The sequence below is a fragment of the Entelurus aequoreus genome, linkage group LG13 (assembly GCF_033978785.1).
Source record: "Entelurus aequoreus isolate RoL-2023_Sb linkage group LG13, RoL_Eaeq_v1.1, whole genome shotgun sequence".
Lineage (NCBI taxonomy): Eukaryota > Metazoa > Chordata > Actinopteri > Syngnathiformes > Syngnathidae > Entelurus > Entelurus aequoreus.
Window position 1 is genome coordinate 59,965,854 of NC_084743.1, and position 24,239 is coordinate 59,990,092.

The 24,239-nt window shown below is 35.9% G+C and overlaps 1 protein-coding gene across 1 annotated transcript in view; it reads left to right on the plus strand.

Moving 5' to 3' along the window:
• Positions 1 to 1,766: 1,766 nt before the first annotated feature.
• Positions 1,767 to 24,239, plus strand: part of abhd15a (abhydrolase domain containing 15a) — a 41,550-nt gene continuing 19,077 nt past the window's right edge. Inside the window, exons 1-2 of the mRNA XM_062068667.1 lie at positions 1,767 to 1,785; positions 2,280 to 2,894. Of these exons, the coding sequence (XP_061924651.1) occupies positions 2,433 to 2,894 (462 nt within the window). The 5' untranslated portion in view covers positions 1,767 to 1,785; positions 2,280 to 2,432. The remainder of the gene's footprint in view (positions 1,786 to 2,279; positions 2,895 to 24,239) is intronic.

Here is a 24,239-nt window from a genome sequence, read left to right on the forward strand (position 1 = left end):
CCCCGGACTGTTGAACAACTTAAGCTGTACATCAAGCAAGAATGGGAAAGAATTCCACCTGAGAAGCTTCAAAAATGTGTCTCCTCAGTTCCCAAACCTTTACTGAGTGTTGTTAAAAGGAAAGGCCATGTAACACAGTGGTGAACATGCCCTTTCCCAACTACTTTGGCACGTGTTGCAGCCATGAAATTCTAAGTTAATTATTATTTGCAAAAAAAAAATAAAGTTTATGAGTTTGAACATCAAATATGTTGTCTTTGTAGCATATTCAACTGAATATGGGTTGAAAAGGATTTGCAAATCATTGTATTCCGTTTATATTTACATCTAACACAATTTCCCAACTCATATGGTAACGGGGTTTGTAAATGAAAGAAAAAACCTTATTTTTTTAGCGACTGAACTCCCAGTTTTTCATGGTAAAATCTATATTTTACGTTGTATAAAATAATCTCCAGGGACGATACTTGCATATAAAGTATTGCAGTGTAGATTTACTACACAGTATGCTGAAATATGTATATAATATGTATAAGTAGGGAATTTGTACTATACAGCGTCTACTTCTTGAACGGGGGTCGGCAACCCGCGGCTCTAAGGCCGCATGCTGCTCTTTAGCGCCGCCCTAGTGGCTCTCTGGAGATTTTTCAAAAATGTATGAAAAATGGAAAAAGATGAGGGGAAAAAATATATATTTTTTGTGTTAATATGGTTTCTGTAGGAGGACAAACATGACACAAACCTCCCTAATTGTTATAAAGCACACTGTTTATATTAAACATGCTTCCCTGATTCGAGTATTTGGCGAGCGCCGTTTTGTCCCACTAATTTTGGCCGTCCTTGAACCCACCGCAGTTTGTTTACATTTATAACTTTCTCCGACATTCTAGGACGTGTTTTATGCATACTTGACAACCCTCCCGTTTTTAGCGGGAGAATCCCGGTATTCTGCGCCTCTCCCGACAACCTCCCGGCAGAGATTTTCTCCCGACAAACTCCCGGTATTCAGCCGGAGCTGGAGGCCACGCCCCCTCCAGCTCAATGCGGACCTGAGACTGAGTGGGGACAGCCTGTTCTCACGCCCGCTTTCCCACAATATAAACAGCTTGCCTAACGAATTCAAACGAATGGAAACAAGAATTTCAGTTCATCTAGGACAGTTCGAAGGGGAAGGTGTATGTTGCCTGTAAATATGTAGAACAGACTTCTCCATTGAACACGGTGGCTGAAATGATATACTCATCATGAACGGAGAAGTTAAACAGGACAATACTGCCATCTAATGGATAGCCACCGGAACACTGAAATTCAAGTATTTCTTTTATGTAAATAAAATAAATATATATATATGTATATATATATATATATATATATATATATATATATATATATATATATATATATATATATATATATATATATATATATATATATATATATATATATATATATATATATATATATATATATATATATATATATATATATATATATATATATATATATATATATATATATATATATATATATATATATATATAACTAGAATTCACTGAAAGTCAAGTATTTCATACATATATACATATATATATATATATATATATATATATATATATATATATATATATATATATATATGTATATATATATATATATATAAATATATGTATATATGAAATATATATGAAATACTCGAGTTGGTGAATTCTAGCTGTAAATAACCACGCCCCCAACCCCGCCCCCCCCCCCAACACCCCCCCACCTCTCGATATTGGCGGTCTCAAGGTTGGCAAGTATGGTTTTATGGCACTTCTTTTTCTGTCTCATTTTGTCCTCCAAACTTTCAACGTTGCGCGTGAATGCACAAAGGTGAGTTTTGTTGATGTTATTGACTTGTGTGGAGTGCTAATCAGACATATTTGGCCACCGCATGACTGCAAGCTAATCGATGCTAACATGCTATTTAGGCTAGCTATATGTACAGATTGCATCATTATGCCTCATTTGTAGCTATATTTGAGCTCATTTAGTTTCCTTTAAGTCCTCTTAATTCAATTTATATCTCATGACACACTATATGTAATATGGCTTTTAATTTTTTGAGGCTCCAGACAGATTTGTTTTTGTATTTTTGGTCTTTCAACATTTTGGGTTGCCGACCCCTGTTCTAGAAGGATACCTGCTCATCACAGCACGAAGGGGCGGGGCTTGACAGGGGAGGGGGCGTGTCTTCCATTCAGCTTGACTGAAGGGGACATTTTTGTTGCTCACGGTTGCAGGTTGAAGTCTCTGCCGGATCAGGCATGGAAGATCCCCGCTGCGCCTCGCGGACTTCACGCAGCAACAAAACGGGGATTTTAGAGAATTAAAGCAGGACTTTTGCGACTTTTTTTGCCTCCACACTTTGGTACAAGTCGGCGTCGAAAGCGAACATGCTGGGATGGCTCGCAGTGCTCTGCGTCGCGGTGCTGCTGCTCGCCGTAACCTGGTGCGCATTGTGCAAACTTTCCTCCGGCGCGGACGGCGGGAGGCGGACCGACGCCGCGGGAACCTGCAACAGCAGCAGCAGCAGCGCGGAGCTCGTCTGCAAGCCCTCCGCGCTGGCCAAGCACCTCCTGAAGACCTGCACCTCCTTCGCGGACTACGCGCCGTGCGCGGCCTGGACGTGGCGGGCCGGCGCCGTCCTCTGGAGCGCGTATGAGGCGTGCAGTGGCGGCGGCAGCAAGGTGCACTTCGCCAGGGACCACCTGCAGCTGAGCGATGGCGGACTGGTGGCTTTGGACTGGGCTTTCCCCAAGTACCAGAAGAGACGCAGGACCTCCGGCCAGTCCGCCAGCCCGGTGCTGCTCATCATCCCCAATTCTTTTGGCAAGATCACCAGGAATGTGCTGCAGGTAAACGTCAAATAACGTCAAACTGCACAGCTGTTTCTAATATTTCCAAAATGACACCCACATGTGCAAATATAATTACTTGAAGCACTTCACTTCACCTGCTGTGCAAACTCTCACAACATTTTTTATAAAGAAAGTTCTCTCAAAAGTGCACAACTGAAGCCAGAAGTACACCTTTTTAGTAGGGGTGTGCCGATACACCTGTTTCACTTGCGATACGATACCGATATTGGAGCCTTCCCAGCAGGCACACGACATTGATACAACGTTGATGACACATTTGTTTTTAAACTGACTTATAAACAACGTTGCAAAATAGTTGTATTAATAAATTGAGACAACGTTGTTGGTTGGGAAATGACCAAATTTCAATCATCATATCAACGTCAGATCCATCCCAACATTGATTAAACGTTGTCAAAAAGCGTGTTGTTTCAACGTTGTACTTGTGTTGTGGAATATTGGTTGGGAAAATGACCAAATTTCAATGGTCAAGTAAACGTCAGAACCCAACATTGATTAAACGTTGTCAAAAAGATTGTTGTTGAACGTTGTATTTGTGTTGTAGAATATTGGTTGGGAAATTACCAAAATTTCAATGGTCAAATCAACATCAGAACTCAACATTGATTAAATGTTGTCAAAAAGCGTGTTGTTTCAACGTTGTATTTGTGTTGTGGAATATTGGTTGGAAAATGACCAAAATTCAATGGTCAAATCAACTCAGAACCCAACATTGAATAACCGTTGTCAAAAAGGGTGTTGTTTCAACGTTGTATTTGTGTTGTGGAATATTGGTTGGGGAATGACCAAAATTCATTGGTCAAATCAACTCAGAGCCCAACATTGATTAAATGTCGTCAAAAATGTTGTTTCAACGTATTTGTGTTGTAGAATATTGGTTGGAAAATGACCAAAATTCAATGGTCAAATCGTCAATACCCAACATTGATTAAACGTTGTCAAAAAGATCGTTGTTTCAACGTATTAGTGTTGTAGAATATTGGTTGGGGAATGAGCAAAATTCAATGGTCAAATTGTCAGAACCCAACTTTGTCAAAAAGATGGTTGTTTCTACGTTGTATTTGTGTTGTAGAATGTTGGTGGGAAAATGACCACATTTCAAGGGTCAAATCAACGTCACAAGCTGACATTGATTAAATGTCGTCAAAAAGCATGTTGTTTCAACATTGTATTTGTGTTGTAGAATATTGGTTGGAAAATGAGCAAAATTCGATGGTCAAATCAACGTCAGAGCCCAACATTGATTAAACATCGTCAAAAATGGTGTTTCAACGTATTTGTGTTGTAGAATATTGGTTGGAAAATGACCAAAATTCAATGATCATATCGTCAGAACCCAACATTGATTAAACGTTGTCAAAAAGATTGTTGTTTCAACGTTGTATTTGTGTTGTAGAATGTTGGTGGGAAAATGACCAAAATTCAATGGTCAAATCAACGTCTGAGCCCAACTTTGATTAAACGTCGTCAACAATTACGTTTCAACGTATTTGTGTTGTAGAATATTGGTTGGAAAATAACCAAAATTCAATGGTCAAATCGTCAGAACCCAACATTGATTAAACGTTGTCAAAAAGCGTGTTGTTTCAACGTTGTACTTGTGTTGTGGAATACTGGTTGGGAAAATGACCAAATGTCAATGGTCAAATAAACGTCAGAACCCAACATTGATTAAACGTTGTCAAAAAGATTGTTGTTGAACGTTGTATTTGTGTTGTAGAATATTGGTTGGGAAAATGACCAAAATTCAATGGTCAAATCAACTCAGAGCCCAACATTGATTAAACGTCGTCAAAAATTATGTTTCAACGTATTTGTGTTGTAGAATATTGGTTGGGAAATGACCAAAATTTCAATGGTCATATCAACGTCAGAACCCAACATTGATTAAACGTTGTCAAAAAGCGTGTTGTTTCAACGTTGTATTTGTGTTGTGGAATATTGGTTGGGAAAATGACCAAAATTCAATGGTCGAATCAACTCAGAGCCCAACATTGATTAAACGTCGTCAAAAATTATGTTTCAACGTATTTGTGTTGTAGAATATTGGTTGGGAAATGACCAAAATTTCAATGGTCATATCAACGTCAGAACCCAACATTGATTAAACGTTGTCAAAAAGCGTGTTGTTTCAACGTTGTTATTGTGTTGTGGAATATTGCTTGGAAAATGACCAAAATTCAATGGTCAAATCAACTCAGAACCCAACATTGAATAACCGTTGTCAAAAAGGGTGTTGTTTCAACGTTGTATTTGTGTTGTGGAATATTGGTTGGGGAATGACCAAAATTCAATGGTCAAATCAACTCAGAGCCCAACATTGATTAAATGTCGTCAAAAATGTTGTTTCAACGTATTTGTGTTGTAGAATATTGGTTGGAAAATGACCAAAATTCAATGGTCAAATCGTCAATACCCAACATTGATTAAACGTTGTCAAAAAGATCATTGTTTCAACGTATTAGTGTTGTAGAATATTGGTTGGGGAATGAGCAAAATTCAATGGTCAAATCGTCAGAACCCAACTTTGTCAAAAAGGTTGTTGTTTGAACGTAGTATTTGTGTTGTAGAATGTTGGTGGGAAAATGACCAAAATTCAATGGTCAAATCAACGCCACAAGCTGACATTGATTAAACGTCGTCAAAAAGCATGTTGTTTCAACGTTTTATTTGTGTTGTAGAATATTGGTTGGGAAATAGATACAACGTTGATTACACATATATGAATTTTTTAAAACTGACTTCTAAACAACGTTGCAAAATAGTTGTATTAGTAAATTGAGACAACGTTGACGTCCAACGTTGGATCCACGTTGTTGGTTGGGAAATGACTAAAATTCAATGGTCAAGTCAATGTCAGCACCCAACATTGATTAAATGTTGTCAAAAAATATGTTGTTTCAAAGTTGTATTTGTGTTGTAGAATATTGGTTGGGGAATGACCAAATTTCAATGGTCAAATCAACGTCAGAACCCAACATTGATTCAACGTCATCAAAAAGCGTGTTGTTTCAACGTTGTATTTGTTTTGTGGAATATTGGCTGGGGAATGACCAAAATTCAATGGTCAAATCAACTCAGAGCCCAACATTGATATAACGTCGTCAAAAATGGTGTTTTAACGTATATGTGTTGCAGAATATTGGTTGAAAAATGACCAAAATTCAATGGTCAAATATACGTCACAAGCTGACATTGATTAAATGTCGTCAAAAAGCATGCCGTTTCAAAGTTGTATTTGTGTTGTGGAATATTGGTTGGAAAAATACCAAAATTCAATGGTCAAATCAACTCAGAGCCCAATATTGATTAAACGTCGTCAAAAATGATGTTTCAACGTATTTGTGTTGTTGAATATTGGTTGGAAAATGACCAAAATTCAATGGTCAAATCAACGACTGAGCCCAACTTTGATTAAACGTCGTCAAAAATGATGTTTCAGCGTATTAGTGTTGTGGAATATTGGTTGGAAAATAACCAAAATTAAATGGTCAAATCGTCAGAACCCAACATTGATTAAACGCTGTCAAAAAGATTGTTGTTTCAACGTTGTATTTGTGTTGTAGAATGTTGGTGGGAAAATGACCAAAATTTCAATGGTCAAATCAACGTCAGAACCCAACATTGATTGAACGTCGTCAAAAAGCATGTTGTTTCAACGTTATGTTTGTGTTGTGGAATATTGGTTATATTCATTCTCCAACTTCAAAAAGAAACTGAACTCATAGCTATTAACCACCTATCTCTAATGCCTCATGTGGGGTAGACTACTGTTGGGTTGTGCATGATTGAATGAATGTATGTATGTGTGTATGTGTGTGCTTGTTTTTGTGCTCCTATTTTGTGTTTATCATATCGCGTTTTTGTGCTTGCCACCATGTTTCAGCATTCCATGCATATACTGACCTCTGGATCCCCTGCTAAAAGTTTATTTTAGCTTATCTGGGGGACGCTCTCACTTACCACCATCCCTAAATGGATATTCACTACTGTTGTAATCGTAATATGGTATTGTGAATAAACTTGAAACTTGAAGACCAAAATTCAATGGTCAAATCAACGTCAGAACCCAACATTGATTAAACGTCGTCAAAAAGCATGTTGTTTCAACGTTGTATTTGTGTTGTAGAATATTGGTTGGAAAATATATACCACGTTGATTACACAAATATGATTTTTTTTTTAAACTGACTTCTAAACGACATTGCAAAATAGTTCTATTAGTAAATTGATTGTTGACGTTGATGTCCAATGTTGTCTCCACAATGTTGGTTGGGAAATGACCGAAATGTAATAGTCAAATCAACGTCAAAACCCAACATTGATAAACTTAGTGAAAAAAGAATGTTGTTTCAACGTTGTATTTGTGTTGTAGAATATTAGTTGGAAAATAACCAAATTTCAATGGTCAAATCAACGTCACAAGCTGACATTGAATAAACGTCGTCAAAAAGCATGTTGTTTCAACGTTGTATTTGTGTTGAAGAATATTGGTTGGAAAATGATCAAAATTCTATGGTCAAGTCAACTCTGAGCCCAATGTTGATTAAACGTCGTCAAAAATGATGTTTCAACGTATTTGTGTTGTAGAATGTTGGTTGGAAAGTAGATACAACGTTGATTACACAAATATGATTTTTTAAAAACTGATTTCTAAACAACATTGCAAAATAGTTCTATTAGTAAATTGGGAAATGACCAAAATTCAATGGTCAAATCAACGTCACAACCTGACATTGAATAAATGTCTTCTAAAAGCATGTTGTTTCAACGTTGTATTTGTGTTGTAGAATATTGGTTGGAAAATGACCAAAATTCAATAGTCAAATATACTTTACAAGCTGACATTGATCAAACGTTGTCGAAAAGGATGTTGTTTCAACGTTGTATTTGTGTTGTGGAATATTGGTTGGGGAATGACCAAAATTCAATGGTCAAATCTTCAGAACCCAACATTGATTAAACGTTGTCAAACAGATTGTTGTTTCAACATTGTATTTGTGTTGTAGAATGTTGGTGGGAAAATGACTAAATTTCAATGGTCAAATCGACGTCACAAGCTGACATTGATTAAACGTCGTCGAAAAGGATGTTGTTTCAACGTTGTATTTGTGTTGTAGAACAGTGGTTGGAAAATGACCAAAATTCAATGGTCAAATTGCCAGAACCAGGCATTGATTAAACATTGTCAAAAAGATGGTTGTTTCAACGTTGTATTTGTGTTGTAGAATGTTGGTGGCAAAATGACCAAATTTCAATGGTCAAATCAACGTCACAAGCTGACATTGATTAAACGTCGTCAAAAAGCATGTTGTTTCGATGTTGTATTTGTGTTGTAGAATATTGGTCGTGAAATGACCAAAATTCAATGGTCAAATCGTCAGAACCCAACATTGATTAAAAGTTGTCAAAAAAAGTTTCAATGTTCAAATCAACGTCAGAACCAGACATTGAATCAACGTCGTCAAAAAGGATGTTGTTTCAATGTTGTATTTGTGTTGTAGAATATTGGTTGGAGTATAGAACCATGAATTGATTAACGCGGACCCCGACTTAAACAAGTTGAAAAACTTATTGGGGTGTTACCATTTAGTGGTCAATTGTACGGAATGTGTACTGTACTGTGCAATCTACTATTACAAGTTTCAATCAGTCAATCAATCAGTGATAATGGTACGTGATAATGATTATTAGGATACTAAGAAATGTAGTTGATTTACCAATATTATTAGATCAGTGGAGCGGCTCCACACTGTGTATGGAGACACATAATTAGCTGCTAATTTGTCCGCAGGAGAACTACAAATGATAAAAGTTTCTGCCAGAGGGGATCGGCGTTAAAAGGCAATGAACCCGCAATGCCGATCACATACTTTTTTTTAATGAAAATCGGCCGATACTGATCAACACATCCCTGGCAGTGTGTAAGATTGTTACTTATGATCATCACTTATCACCACCAGCAACAACTGGAAGCTTTAATCTGCTGAAAGTCCAGGTTGGCAACAAGGATGAAGAAAAAGGGGAAAGGTTTTGATTCTGTCAGCCTTTTTTTTTTTGCTGTACATTGTTGGAAGATGAGGCACCGCCGGGGAAATACATCATTTAAAATTGTGCCTGTCACTGGTAAACCTCACGGTGTGTGTGTGAGTGTGTGTGTGTGTGTGTGTGTGTGTGTGTGTGTGTGTGTCGGGGAAAAGATGTAAAAATAGCTGGTGTTTGGGCACATGAGCATGTATATCTACCTCAGATAGGAAGGGAATGTAGAATTTGTAGTGTGGTTGCTTCCTTCTTAAACAGCACATTTGACTTTGCCGTACATTTATGAAAACTGCTCTAAATCATGCATTTCTTACAGCAGGGATGTCAAACTGGTTTTCATTGAGGGCCCACATGGCTGTTATGGTGCCATCAGGGGCCGCTTGTACACTGCAAAAAGTCAGTGTTCAAAAACAAGGGGAAAAGATACAAAAATGAGGGGTATTTTATTAGAACTAAGCAAAATTATCTGCCAATAGAACAAGAAAATTTGGCTTGTCAAGACTTTCCAAAACAAGTAAAATTAGCTAACTTCAATGAACCCACAAATACCTTAAAATAAGTATATTCTCACTAATAACAAGTGCATTTTTCTTGGTAGAAAAAAAAGAGACCTTTTTGCTCAATATGTTGAAAAATATCCTTAAATGAAGTAAATGCTAGTGCCATTATCTTGACATAATGATATGCGCTCGGCATTACATTTCTTCAAACCAGCAAACTTATACTAAAAACTAATTAATTGTTCTTAATGGAAAGGCAACAAGGAAACATCTTGTTACCCTCGGGGTCTCCTAGCCGCTCAGGCAAATCATATGGTCTAAAAATGCATTTTTCCATGGATAACATGACATCATCACGCCAAGTGCGTGCTCTTTCAGTCAATTAGTGCGCACATATACAGCCCGGCCCCCGGCCAAAATCTTTTTAATTGTAAGTTTGAGGAATTTATCTGAATGTGCATGAACTAGATGTCCGATAATGGCTTTTTTGCCGATATCCGATATTGTCCAACTCTTAATTACCGATTCCAATATCAACAGATACCGATATATACAGTCGTGGAATGAACACATTATTATGCCTAATTTTGTTGTGATGCCCCGCTGGATGCATTAAACAATGTAACAAGGTTTTCCAAAATAAATCAACTCAAGTTATGGAAAAAAAAAACGCCAAAATGGCACTGCCATATTTATTATTGAAGTCACAAAGTGCATTATTTTTTTTTAACATGCCTCAAAACAGCAGCTTGGAATTTGGGACATGCTCTCCCTGAGAGAGCATGAGGAGGTTGAGGTGGGCAGGGGTTGGGGGAGCGGGGTTGAGGTGGGGGGTGGGGGGGTATATTGTAGCGTCCCGGAAAAGTTAGTGCTGCAAGGGGTTGTGGGTATTTGTTCTGTTGTGTTTATGTTGTGTTACGGTGCGGATGTTCTCCCTAAATGTGTTTGTCATTCTTGTTTGGTGTGGGTTCACAGTGTGGCGCATGTTTGTAACAGTGTTAAAGTTGTTTATACGGCCACCCTCAGTGTGACCTGTATGGCTGTTGACCAAGTATTCACTTGTGTGTGTGAAAAGCCGTAGTTATTATGTGATTGGGCCGGCACGCAAAGGCAGTGCCTTTAAGGTTTATTGGCGCTCTGTACTTCTCCCTACGTCCGTGTACACAGCGGCGTTTTAAAAAGTCATACATTTTACTTTTTGAAACCGATACCGATAATTTTGTAACCGATACCGATATTTTCCGATATTACATTTTAAAGCATTTATCGGCCGATAATATCGGCAGTCCGATATTATTGGACATCCCTAGTAAAAACAAATGCACCGTCTTTCCATTCACAGTAAAAAAACAACAAGCGTAGATTTTACAGTCAAAAACTGTCAGCTCAGTCGACAGAATTTTAACGCCAAAAAGAGTAGTCGTTTTTTTCAATTCACAGTAATATGCTGTAAAGAACAGTGCACAATTATTTGTCGTTTTTATTAATTTGATGGGTAGTTTGCTGTAAAGTTAAGTATTTCTATATTTGGAAAGTATGATTATATACTGTAATATTTGTTGCAATATTGGATACTATTGACTATTTTATTGATTATGGGACAAACAGTAGAAAAAGAATGGATGGCACTTTTTTGTCACTTATTGTTTGTCTTTGGTACACTAATGTGCATATTTTAGGCCATTGGTTCTTTGTTTTATTTTTGCTAAAATATATATATATCTATTTTTAAATTGCTCTTTTTTATCTTTGGTATGAACATTTTTATGCAAACTCGAAGTTATTGTTTTTTTTGTTGTTTCTCTGTTGTTGCCATTTTTGTATTACAACATTTCATTATTTGATCATGTTGTACTTCATTGTAATCTTTTGTTTTGTGATTGTGTGATGTTTTTTGCCTGGACCCCAGGAAGAATAGTCTCCACTGCGGTGTAGACTAATGGGGATCCTTAATAAACTAAACTAAACTAAACCAAACTATTACCTTCTAGAAATATAAACTGCAGCTCAGCTCGCTCGCAGTCCTGGCTTGAGGTGAAGGCTAATTAGCTTTTAGCGTAACGTTAGCTCATTTTGCGGTGTGTGTGTGTGTTACGGACAGCAAAGCTCTGTCTGTCTGTTATTTCACTTTACCTTTTTCTGTGTTGATTGAGCTGTGTTGAAGCTGCAAAAAAGGACATTATGTTAAATGAAGAGTTTCTGTCTCTGATAGTTGATATAATAATGTAAGTGCATCATTAAGCCTACATGAACTCCATGGTGTTCAGGGATGAATAGTCTCTCCTATTGCTATTGTACTATTTTTTCAGCTATAGTTACATTAATCATTAGTAATGGAGCAGCCTAGTTTTGAATGGCAGGGTCCCTGCTATCACATGTTGATACAAATATAACATTTATATAATAAAAAAACTACAGGCTTCCCAAATGCTGTAATAAATGAAGCATGATGAGTTGACTTGAAACTGTTAAATGTTGCACTTTTTATGTGTAGAAGAAAAGTTTTGTCATTTTATTTAATCTGAGCAATAACTTGAGGCAGTTTAATGTTGATTAACGTGGGCAGAATTGTTATAGTGTTCCCAATGTTAAAAGGATAAAGCCATTGTTTACAAATTTGGTAAATAAATAACCAAAAAATGTATATCCTGTTGTTTTCTTACTGTACTGAAAATGAACCGAACCGTGACCTCTAAACCGAGGTACGTACCGAACCGAAATTTTTGTGTACCGTTACACCCCTATTATTCGGATGAAATGTCCTTCTTCAATTTACTGTTAAGACGTCATACGTCAGACACACGGCCGGTACACTTGGGGGTCCACCCTGAAGGAATTTACCACTGAGCTGCCAGTCAAGCTGCAAGCCGAAGCGGAGAAACTGCAGTCATGCTTTTATTTTGGTTTGTCTGCGAGAGCCCAAACAATCTCAGCACTGATGCCGGGCCAGCGGCGAGTGGACTTGAAGTCTTCTTGTCTAAAACTGCACAATAATTATTCCTAATAAAATAACGTATGTGAGATTTACTGTCACCGACAAGCACAAGTCGGGAATTTGGCCAAACATAAAAAATTCTATGCAGAGAAGAAATGATGAGACTTGCTATGGCTAAAACTATAATAACGTAGCAACAACAAAACAATCATCTGACTGATGATTACTCGATTACTAAAATTATCAATAGATGCAAAATTGCAGCCCTAATCTCATGTGTGAATTGCAACTTCTTCACCTACGTATTGAGAACGTCATTATGTGTGGCTTTAAACCAGTGGTTCTCAAACTTGTTTTGTCATCCCCCACTTTGGACAAGGGGGAGTTTTCAAGCCCCACCTGCAGAACAGAACGCTAATGCCAAGCTTAACATTTTCAAATTTATTGAACATCAAGTAACATCAAGTTGTATACATTCAAACTCATTAACATAAAATAACATCAAGTTCAATAATAAATCAAATAACTGTGCAGCTGTGGTATAACTTGCATCAAGTTCAATAATAAATAAAACAAAAGTGTTTTAACTTGCATCAAGTTCAATAATAAATAAAACAAAAGTGTTATAACTTGCATCAAGTTCAATAATAAATAAAACAAAAGTGTTATAACTTGCATCAAGTTCAATAATAAATCAAAAAAAGTTTTATAACTTGCATCAAGTTCAATAATAAATAAAACAAAAGTGTTATAACTTGCATCAAGTTCAATAATAAATCAAATAAAAGTGTTATAACTTGCATCAAGTTCAATAATAAATAAAACAAAAGTGTTATAACTTGCATCAAGTTCAATAATAAATAAAACAAAAGTGTTATAACTTGCATCAAGTTCAATAATAAATCAAAAAAAGTGTTATAACTTGCATCAAGTTCAATAATAAATAAAACAAAAGTGTTATAACTTGCATCAAGTTCAATAATAAATCAAAAAAAGTGTTATAACTTGCATCAAGTTCAATAATAAATAAAACAAAAGTGTTATAACTTGCATCAAGTTCAATAATAAATCAAAAAAAGTGTTATAACTTGCATCAAGTTCAATAATAAATAAAACAAAAGTGTTATAACTTGCATCAAGTTCAATAATAAATAAAAAAAAGTGTTATAACTTGCATCAAGTTCAATAATAAATCAAAAAAAGTGTTATAACTTGCATCAAGTTCAATAATAAATCAAATAAAAGTGTTATAACTTGCATCAAGTTCAATAATAAATCAAAAAAAGTGTTATAACTTGCATCAAGTTCAATAATAAATAAAACAAAAGTGTTATAACTTGCATCAAGTTCAATAATAAATAAAACAAAAGTGTTATAACTTGCATCAAGTTCAATAATAAATCAAAAAAAGTGTTATAACTTGCATCAAGTTCAATAATAAATCAAAAAAAGTGTTATAACTTGCATCAAGTTCAATAATAAATAAAACAAAAGTGTTATAACTTGCATCAAGTTCAATAATAAATCAAAAAAAGTGTTATAACTTGCATCAAGTTCAATAATTAATCAAAAAAAGTGTTATAACTTGCATCAAGTTCAATAATAAATCAAATAAAAGTGTTATAACTTGCATCAAGTTCAATAATAAATCAAAAAAAGTGTTATAACTTGCATCAAGTTCAATAATAAATAAAACAAAAGTGTTATAACTTGCATCAAGTTCAATAATAAATAAAACAAAAGTGTTATAACTTGCATCAAGTTCAATAATAAATCAAAAAAAGTGTTATAACTTGCATCAAGTTCAATAATAAATCAAAAAAAGTGTTATAACTTGCATCAAGTTCAATAATAAATAAAACAAAAGTGTTATAACTTGCATCAAGTTCAATAATAAATCAAAAAAAGTGTTATAACTTGCATCAAGTTCAATAATAAATAAAACAAGTGTTATAACTTGCATCAAGTTCAATAATAAATCAAAAAAAGTGTTATAACTTGCATCAAGTTCAATAATAAATAAAACAAAAGTGTTATAACTTGCATCAAGTTCAATAATAAATCAAAAAAAGTGTTATAACTTGCATCAAGTTCAATAATAAATCAAAAAAAGTGTTATAACTTGCATCAAGTTCAATAATAAATAAAACAAAAGTGTTATAACTTGCATCAAGTTCAATAATAAATCAAAAAAAGTGTTATAACTTGCATCAAGTTCAATAATAAATAAAACAAAAGTGTTATAACTTGCATCAAGTTCAATAATAAATCAAAAAAAGTGTTATAACTTGCATCAAGTTCAATAATAAATCAAATAAAAGTGTTATAACTTGCATCAAGTTCAATAATAAATCAAATAAAAGTGTTATAACTTGCATCAAGTTCAATAATAAATCAAATAAAAGTGTTATAACTTGCATCAAGTTCAATAATAAATCAAATAACTTGCATCAAGTTTAATAATAAATCAAGTAAAAGTGCCACTTTGCAATCTTTGCAAAAAAAAAAAAGAGGAGCTATGCATTTGACAAGACAGGGCGAGTGAACATGAGTTTTACAGTACTCCAGCATTAGTGGCTGCAATGAGCCTGTTTTGCACTGCACAGCTTTTCAAATGGGGGTTGCAGGCTTGACACTGCCACTCTTAAGTCATGCTCAATGTTCAGCTGAGACCTGTACTTCGTTTTGAGTGAAGCAACAGCTGAAAAGCCTATCTCACACAGATAAGATGTGGCAAAGGGGAGAAGAATGGACACAGCTCTCTGCCCGATGAGTGGATATTGATTAGCCTGCTACCCATCCGCGCAAAAGTTTGTTCCGCTTAGCCCCGCCCCCATTAGTTACTGTTGCTATGTCTGTCAAACTTTCGCTGCTACCTAGAAATTTAAAGCCTACAGGAAAAATAAGTAATTTACATTTATTTATATAGCGGATTTCACAGACAGAATCTCAAAGTGATTTACAGTGTGTATAGAAAATGAAAGCATAGTAAAAAAAAAATCTAAGAATATAATAATAAAAAATAATAAAAATTTAGAGTGACATTTCCTCCCGTTCCTCGCGCCCCACCTGTCATGTCTCTATTCCCCACACTTTGAGAAACGCTGCTTTAAACTGTGTACAAATTGAGAACAGGAAGTGAACACATGTGTTAGTAATTGCTAAGGCACAAAAAGCGGTGGGATTAAATAAACTATACGTCTTCCTACTCCTTTTCGGACATGTAACGAGAAACTGGAAAACTGTGATGTCTCATTATTGTAACCGTATATACAGCACAGGCCAAAAGTTTGGACACACCATGACTATTTACATTGTCGATTGTCACTGAAGGCATCACAACTATGACACCTGTGAAGTGAAAACCCTTTCGGGTGACTACCTCTTGAAGCTCATCGGGAGAATGCCAACAGTGTGCAAAACAGTAATCAGAGCAAATAGTTGCTATTTTGAAGAAACTAGAATATAAAACATGTTTTCAGTTATTTCACCTTTTTTTTTTTGTTAAGTACATAACTCCACATGTGTTCATTCATAGTTTTGATGCCTTCAGTGACAATCTACAATGTAAATAGTCATGGAAATAAAGAAAACGCATTGAATGAGAAGGTGTGTGTTAGAATAATTGTTTCTAAGTTATCACAAAAGCTGTCTTTGAAACCTACCAAGAAGAAGGCTTGTAAAACTCCACTGTGTAGGGGGGGAAGCAACATGAAGGTGTTTCTGTTTTCTTCCATGTATTGTAATCAACAGAAATATATTGTTTTAACCCAAGGACTACAAAGCGGAGAGAAGGCAGGATCTGCCCAATTTCCAGACGACCTCTTTTTGAACCTCCTTTTTCAACTGTTTTACGAACCTCTTTTTGAACTATTTTACGACCTTTTCTGTGAACTGCTCTGTACAAGGGTACAGATGTCCAAGCGTCTCTCCTCAAATTGAGCCAAATTGAATTCTGTCTCTGTTTAATTCTTTGCTTCTTGTCTTGTTGAATAGATGTCATCAGTGTTTGAACCTGACAGTGTGTCCAAACTTTTGGCCTGTACTGTATGCTTGAAATCAACTTAAACCATTACTATAATTGACATCTTACTTTGATGTTTTAGGACCCTATCGTACATTCCACATTCACGGCTGTTTATATCACATAAATATATCGACCCAAGTGAACCTGATCCAAGATGAGGCTCTCCTATTCTCGTTTGCACTTAATAATAATGATAATAATAATAATGCCAGGAAATGCAAACCTTGTTTGGCGGTCAAATTCAACTCAAGTATGAATACATTATTGATCGTTTGGAAGAGAGAATCTCATGTTTGCTTACTGAGTAGAAATGTTCTTCATCCGCTTTCTCGGCTGGAGGAAACAACGTTGATGACAAAGAGATTGTTTCACGTTCGCCAATATTATTGGCCAATAAATGCTTTAAAATGTAATATCGGAAATTATCGGTATCTGTTTCACAAAGTAAAATGTATGACTTTTTAAAACGCCGCTGTACGGAGTGGTACACGGATGTAGGGAGAAGTACAGAGCGCCGGCCCAGTCACATAATATCTACGATTTTTCACACACACAAGTGAATGCAACGCATACTTGGTCAACAGCCATACAGGTCACACTGAGGGTGGCCCGTATAAACAACTTTAACGCTGTTACAAATACGCGCCACACTGTGAACCCACACCAAACAAGAATGACAAACACATTTCGGGAGAACATCCGCACTGTAACACAACAAATACCCAGAACCCCTTGCAGCACTAACTCTTCCGGGACGCTACAATATACACCCCGCTACCCCGCCCACCTCAACCTCCTCATGCTCTCTCAGGGAGAGCATGTCCCAAATTCCAAGCTGCTGTTTTGAGGCATGTTAAAAAAAACAACGCACTTTGTGACTTCAATAATAAATATGGCAGTGCCATGTTGGCATTTTTTTTTCCATAACTTGAGTTGATTTATTTTGGAAAACCTTGTTACATTGTTTAATGCATCCAGCGGGGCATCACAACAAAATTAGGCATAATAATGTGTTCATTCCACGACTGTATATATCGGTATCGGTTGATATCGGAATGGGTAATCAAGAGTTGGACAATATCGGAATATCGGCAAAAAAGCCATTATCGGACATCTCTAATTAAAATCATGGCATTAAAACTAAAAAAATAAAGACAACTTCAGATTGTTTTCTTTGTCTTACTTTGGGCAAAAATAGAACAAACACATTTTGAAAATATTACAATAAAAATATAGAAAAAAAATACCGGCGGCGGTAAAGTTTAGATCCATGAAGGAAAGAAGAAAGTGAATGCTGAAAAAATTTACATATGCATTAACGTGTGTTTTCTTTTGTATTATTTTTTTTAATGAATGAAGTAACGTTATAAAACACAAAAAAAACACAATATAGAATGTGAGATATATCAGGATAATGCATACATTTAGCATTTGTTTTCTCCTTTCTTTCTAATGATTGTCACACACACACTAGGTGTGGTGACATTTGTCCTCTGCATTTGACCCGTCCCCTTGTTCACCCCCTGGGAGGTGAGGGGAGCAGTGAGCAGCAGCGGTGGCCGCGCCCGAGAATCATTTTTGGTGATTTAACCCCCCAATTCCAACCCTTGATGCTGAGTGCCAAGCAGGGAGGTAATTGGTCCCATTTTTATAGTTTTTGGTATGACTCGGCCGGGGTTTGAACTCACAACCTACCGATCTCAGGGCGGACACTCTAACCACTGGGCCACTGGGACCCCAAAAATTTACTGTGGGACCACATTTTTATGACTTGACGGGGTCCCTGGGTCCCCATTTTGAAATGTCTTAACTGATGGAGTATTGGTGCATGCAAAACAGCAGCAGGTGGCTGTGGCCTGTGGGCCGGGTCTAATACTAATTAAATATCATCCCGGGGGGGGCCATCTTTGACACGTAGACGTTAGATCAGGGGTCACCAACGCGGTGCCCGCGGGCACCAGGTAGCCCGTAAGGACCAGATGAGTAGCCCGCCGGCCTGTTCTAAAAATAGCTCAAATAGCAGCACTTACCAGTGAGCTGCCTCTATTTTTTTAATTGTATTTATTTACTAGCAAGCTGGTCTCGCTTTGCTCGACATTTTTAATTCTAAGAGAGACAAAACTCAAATAGAATTTGAAAATCCAAGAAAATATTTTAAAGACTTGGTCTTCACTTGTTTAAATACATTTATTAATACATTTTTCTTTGCTTCTTATAATTTTCAGAAAGACAATTTTAGAGAAAAAATACAACCTTAAAAATGATTTTAGGATTTTTAAACACATATACCTTTTTTCCTTTTAAATTCCTTCCTCTTCTTTCCTGACAATTTAAATCAATGTTCAAGTAATTTTATTTTTATTTTTTATTGTAAAGAATAATAAATACATTTTAATTTAATTCTTCATTTTAGCTTCTGTTTTTTCGACGAAGAATAGTTGTGAAATATTTCTTCAAACTTATTATGATTCAAATTCAAAAAAATTATTCTGGCAAATCGAGAATATCTGTAGAATCAAATTTAAATCTTATTTCCAAGTCTTTTGAATTTCTTTTAAAAAAAAATTTCCGGAAAATCTAGAAGAAATAATGATTTGTCTTTGTTAGAAATATAGCTTGGTCCAGTTTGTTATATATTCTAACAAAGTGTAGATTGGATTTTAACCTATTTAAAACATGCCATCAAAATTCTAAACTTCATCTTAATCAGGAAAAATTACTAATGATGTTCCATAAATTATTTTTTTAATTTTTTCCAAAAAGATTCGAATTAGGTAGTTTTTCTCTTCTTTTTTTCGGTTGAATTTTGAATTTTAAAGAGTCGAAATTGAAGATAAACTATGTTTCAAAATTTAATTTTCATTTTTTTAGTGTTTTCTCCTCTTTTAAACAGTTCAATTAAGTGTAAATATCATTAATTATTAATAATAACATAGAGTTAAAGGTAAATTGAGCAAATTGGCTATTTCTGGCAATTTATTTAAGTGTGTATCAAACTGGTAGCCCTTCACATTAATCACTACCCAAGAAGTAGCTCTTGCTTTCAAAAAGGTTGGTGACCCCTGCGTTAGATGAACCTTCATATTTCAACATTTGCTCCCATTGAATGTGATAAAAGCGGATAAAACTACTCAGTGGTCTAGCGGTCAGAGTGTCCGCCCTGAGATGGGTAGGTTGTGAGTTCAAACCCCGGCCGAGTCATACCAAAGACTATAAAAATGGGACCCATTACCTCCCTGCTTGGCACTCAGCATCAAGGGTTGCAATTGGGGGTTAAATCATCAAAAATGACTCCCGGGCGCGGCCACCGCTGCTGCTCACTGCTCCCCTCACCTCCCAGGGGGTGATTAAGGGTGATGGGTCAATAATTTGGCCACACCTAGTGTGTGTGTGACAATCTTTAACTTTAAAACAAGAATTTAAGGCGGCTTACACTTGACTTTTATTGGGGCCAGCTGACTGGTTTTTCCCCTTTTACGTTTAAGTGAGCAGTTAAACTGTAACAGAAAAGACATTTTAGTAGGACAAAGTTCTTCTTGTACCAAATGTACATTTAATAACAACCCCACTTGCACCACAAACTAGTTTTTGTACCAAAGCATTGCATCACCAAGGCACCTTGCAGCCAAAACTGCTCTACTGTAAAAAAAAAAAAAAAAAAAAGACATTCTGGATTGTTTCCGTGGTAATTTGTGTTTAATCCTTGGATAATAACACGTGTGAGGTCAGAGGTCGCTGAGGGCGGGCCTGCTGGCTCACCATCTCGTCATCAAAGTGGTTCGGTGTAAGGTCTCCCTACTAAAACTGCCTTGATCTGTTCACACCAGATCACGTCTTATTTGGAGTTTGTTGGCGTCTTCCTGCGTTTAGTGTCTCGTGCTTTTATTTTGACTGCACTTCCTGTTGTTTTGGTTATGCGACTGGCGAATCCGCTTCGTTGTCCAATGTCCATGTTGTTGTTTTTTGACTAAGCCTTATCCTAAGAGCCTAAAGATCTCCAAAACCCATTTTAAAACCCCGTGGAGACCTTGCAGTCCAGGCTAGAGCTCCCAGACTCTGGAACAACTTGCACCAGTCCCTCCGTGACCTTGACTGTGTTGACACTTTCAAGAAACATTTGAAAACTTCTCTTTTTAGTAAAGCTTTTAGTTAATGCTCCCTTTAACTATCATTTTTATTCCACTTGTTGTCAGGTTCAAACACGGATGACGTCTATTAAACAAGACAAGAAGCAAGGAATTAAGCAGAGACAGAATTAAATTTGGCTCAATCGAGGAGAGACGTCTGGACTGTACTCTTTGTACAGTCTCACCACGCTCCTGACGAAAGATTGTACGCCTCCTCTTTTATTTGGACTTTCCCTGATTACATGGCAACAGCTGTTTCTAAGGGACGGGGGTCGTAAACAGCCATCGCCTTTGATTACAAACAGTTCAAAAAAAAGGTTGTAAAACAGTTCAAACAAATAGTCCTGCTTCCTCTCTACTTTGTAGAACTCGGGTCAAGACAATATCTCTCTGTTTATTACAATACATCAAAGAAATAGAACACCTTCATGTTGCTTCCCATAGGATCAAAGACAGCTTTTGTCTTCTCGCCGGCAACACAGAGTTTTGTGATAACTTAGCTACAATTATTCTAACACTTGTTATCCTTTTTATGGTGTTTAGTTGAATTGTTGTTTTGATTCACCTCTGTTTTGTACAACGCTTTATGATTTTTATCTGTGGAAAGCGCTTTATAAATTAAATGCACTTACTTACTGACAAAACCCAAAACCAGTGAAGTTGGCACGTTGTGTAATTTGTAAATAAAAAGAGAATACAATGATTTGCAAATCCTTTTCAACTTATATTCAATTGAATAGACTGCAAAGACAAGATATTTAATGTTCACACTGAGAAACTTCATTTTTGTTTGCAAATAATTAGGGATGTCCGATAATGGCTTTTTTCCGATATCCGATATTCCGATATTGTCCAACTCTTTGATTACCGATACCGATATCAACCGATACTGATATCAACCGATATATGCAGTCGTGGAATTAACACATTATTATGCCTAATTTGGACAACCATGTATGGTGAAGATAAGGTACTTTTAAAAAAAATTAAATAAAATTAGATAACTAAATTACAAACATTTTCTTGAATAAAAAAGAAAGTAAAACAATATAAAAACAGTTACATAGAAACTAGTAATTAATGAAAATGAGTAAAATTAACTGTTAAAGGTTAGTACTATTAGTGGACCACAAGCACGCACAATCATGTGTGCTTACGGACTGTATCCCTTGCAGACTGTATTGATATATAATGTAGGAACCAGAATATTGATAACAGAAAGAAATGGGGGAGGGAGGTTTTTTGGGTTGGTGCACTAATTGTAAGTGTATGTTGTGTTTTTTATGTTGATTTAATAAAAAAATAAAAAAAAAATAAAAAAAACGATACAGATAATAAAAAAACCGATACCGATAATTTCCGATATTACATTTTAACGCATTTATCGGCCGATAATATCGGCAGGCCGATATTATCGGACATCCCTACAAATAATCATTAACTTAGAATTTAATGGCAGCAACACATTGCAAAAAAGTTGGCACGGGGGCATTTTTACCACTGTGTTACATGGCCTTTCCTTTTAACAACACTCAGTAAACGTTTGAGAACTGAGGAGACACATTTTTGAAGCTCTTCAGGTGGAATTCCTTCCCATTCTTGCGTGATTTACATCTTAAGTTGTTCAACAGTCTGTTGTGGTATTTTAGGCTTCATAATGCGCCACACATTTTCAATGGGAGACAGGTCTGGACTACAGGCAGGCCAGTCTAGTACCAACATTTGTTGACAAAGTGGTGACCCTCGCCCCGTCCTTGTTTGTGAATGACTGAGCATTTCATAGAAGCTGCTTTTATACCCAATCATGGCACCCACCTGTTCCCAATGAGCCTGTTCACCTGTGGAAGTGTTTGATGAGCATTCCTCAACTTTCTCAGTCTTTTTTGCCACTCGTGCCAGCTTTTTTGAAACATGTTGCAGGAATCAAATTCCAAATGAGCTAATATTTGCAAAAAATAACGTTTTCCAATTTGAACGTTAAGTATCTTGTCTTTGCAGTCTATTCAATTGAATATAAGTTGAAAAGGATTTGTAAATCATTGTATTCTGTTTTTATTTACCATTTACACAACGTGCCGACTTCACCGGTTTTGAGGTTTGTACTTACCTTACCTTTTTTTTTTTGTCACATTTTTGCTCCCTCGCTGGTGCTTCCTCATTTTTGATGCCTAATGAAAGGACCTTCTCTGTGCACGTCGCCTACCTACTCTGCATACTGGGTTTGCGCTAACTGTAACACTTTTCTTAATAAAGAAGATATTCAACTTTTTTTTTTTTTTTTGCATTTATACATTTCATCAAATGAGCCTGATACTAACACCAACTGTTATTCTCTGTAGACCAGGGGTGTCAAGCGTACGGAACAGGTTTTATCCGGCCGGCGGGATGAGTTTGCTAAGTATAAACATTTTTGGAATGAAAGAAACTGCTGTTCTTAATGTGTCCACTAGATGTTGCAATAACAATTATTTGTATCTTTGTAGATGATGCTACATATGTAAAAAAAACTACATGTTAGTGCACCATTCGAAGAAAATGAGCAAACTACATAAATAACATCCTGTTTAGGGATGTCCGATAATGGCTTTTTGCCGATGTCCGATATTCCGATATTGTCCAACTCTTTAATTACCGATACCGATATAAACCGATACCGATATATACAGTCGTGGAATTAACACATTATTATGTCTAATTTGGACAACCAGGTATGGTGAAGATAAGGTACTTTTAAAAAAAAAAATTATAAAATAAAATAAGATAAATAAATTAAAAACATTTTCTTGAATAAAAAAGAAAGTAAAACAATATAAAAACAGTTACATAGAAACTAGTAATTAATGAAAATGAGTAAAATTAACTGTTAAAGGTTAGTACTATTAGTGGACCAGCAGCACGCACAATCATGTGTGCTTACGGACTGTATCCCTTGCAGACTGTATTGATATATATTGATATATAATGTAGGAACCAGAATATTGATAACAGAAATAAATGGGGGGAGGGAGGTTTTTTGGGTTGGTGCACTAATTGTAAGTGTATGTTGTGTTTTTTATGTTGATTTAATAAAAAAATAAGAAATAAAAAACCAGATGCAGATAATAAAAAAACCGATACCGATAATTTCCGATATTACATTTTAACGCATTTATCGGCCGATAATATCGGCAGGCCGATATTATCGGACATCCCTACAAATAATCATTAACTGAGAATTTAATGGCAGCAACACATGGCAAAAAAGTTGTCACAGGGGCATTTTTACCACTGTTTTACATGGCCTTTCCTTTTAACAACACTCAGTAAACGTTTGGGAACTGAGGAGACACATTTTTGAAGCTCTTCAGGTGGAATTCTTTCCCATTCTTGCGTGATTTACATCTTAAGTTGTTCAACAGTCCGTTGTGGTATTTTAGGCTTCATACTGCGCCACACATTTTCAATGGGAGACAGGTCTGGACTACAGGCAGGCCAGTCAAAGTCCATTTGGCTGTCATCCGTTTTAATTATGAGAGTACAATTGTGTCAAAGTCATGATTTTTTATTTCATGCTTGAAGTAAGAAATTATTACTTTAAAAAAGTAGTTTTATACTTGTGAGTGTTGATGACACAGCTTTGCTACAGTTGATATTCTAGTTTCAAGCATGTTTTACTCAATATAGGTCATCAAATCTCAGCAACAAGCTGTA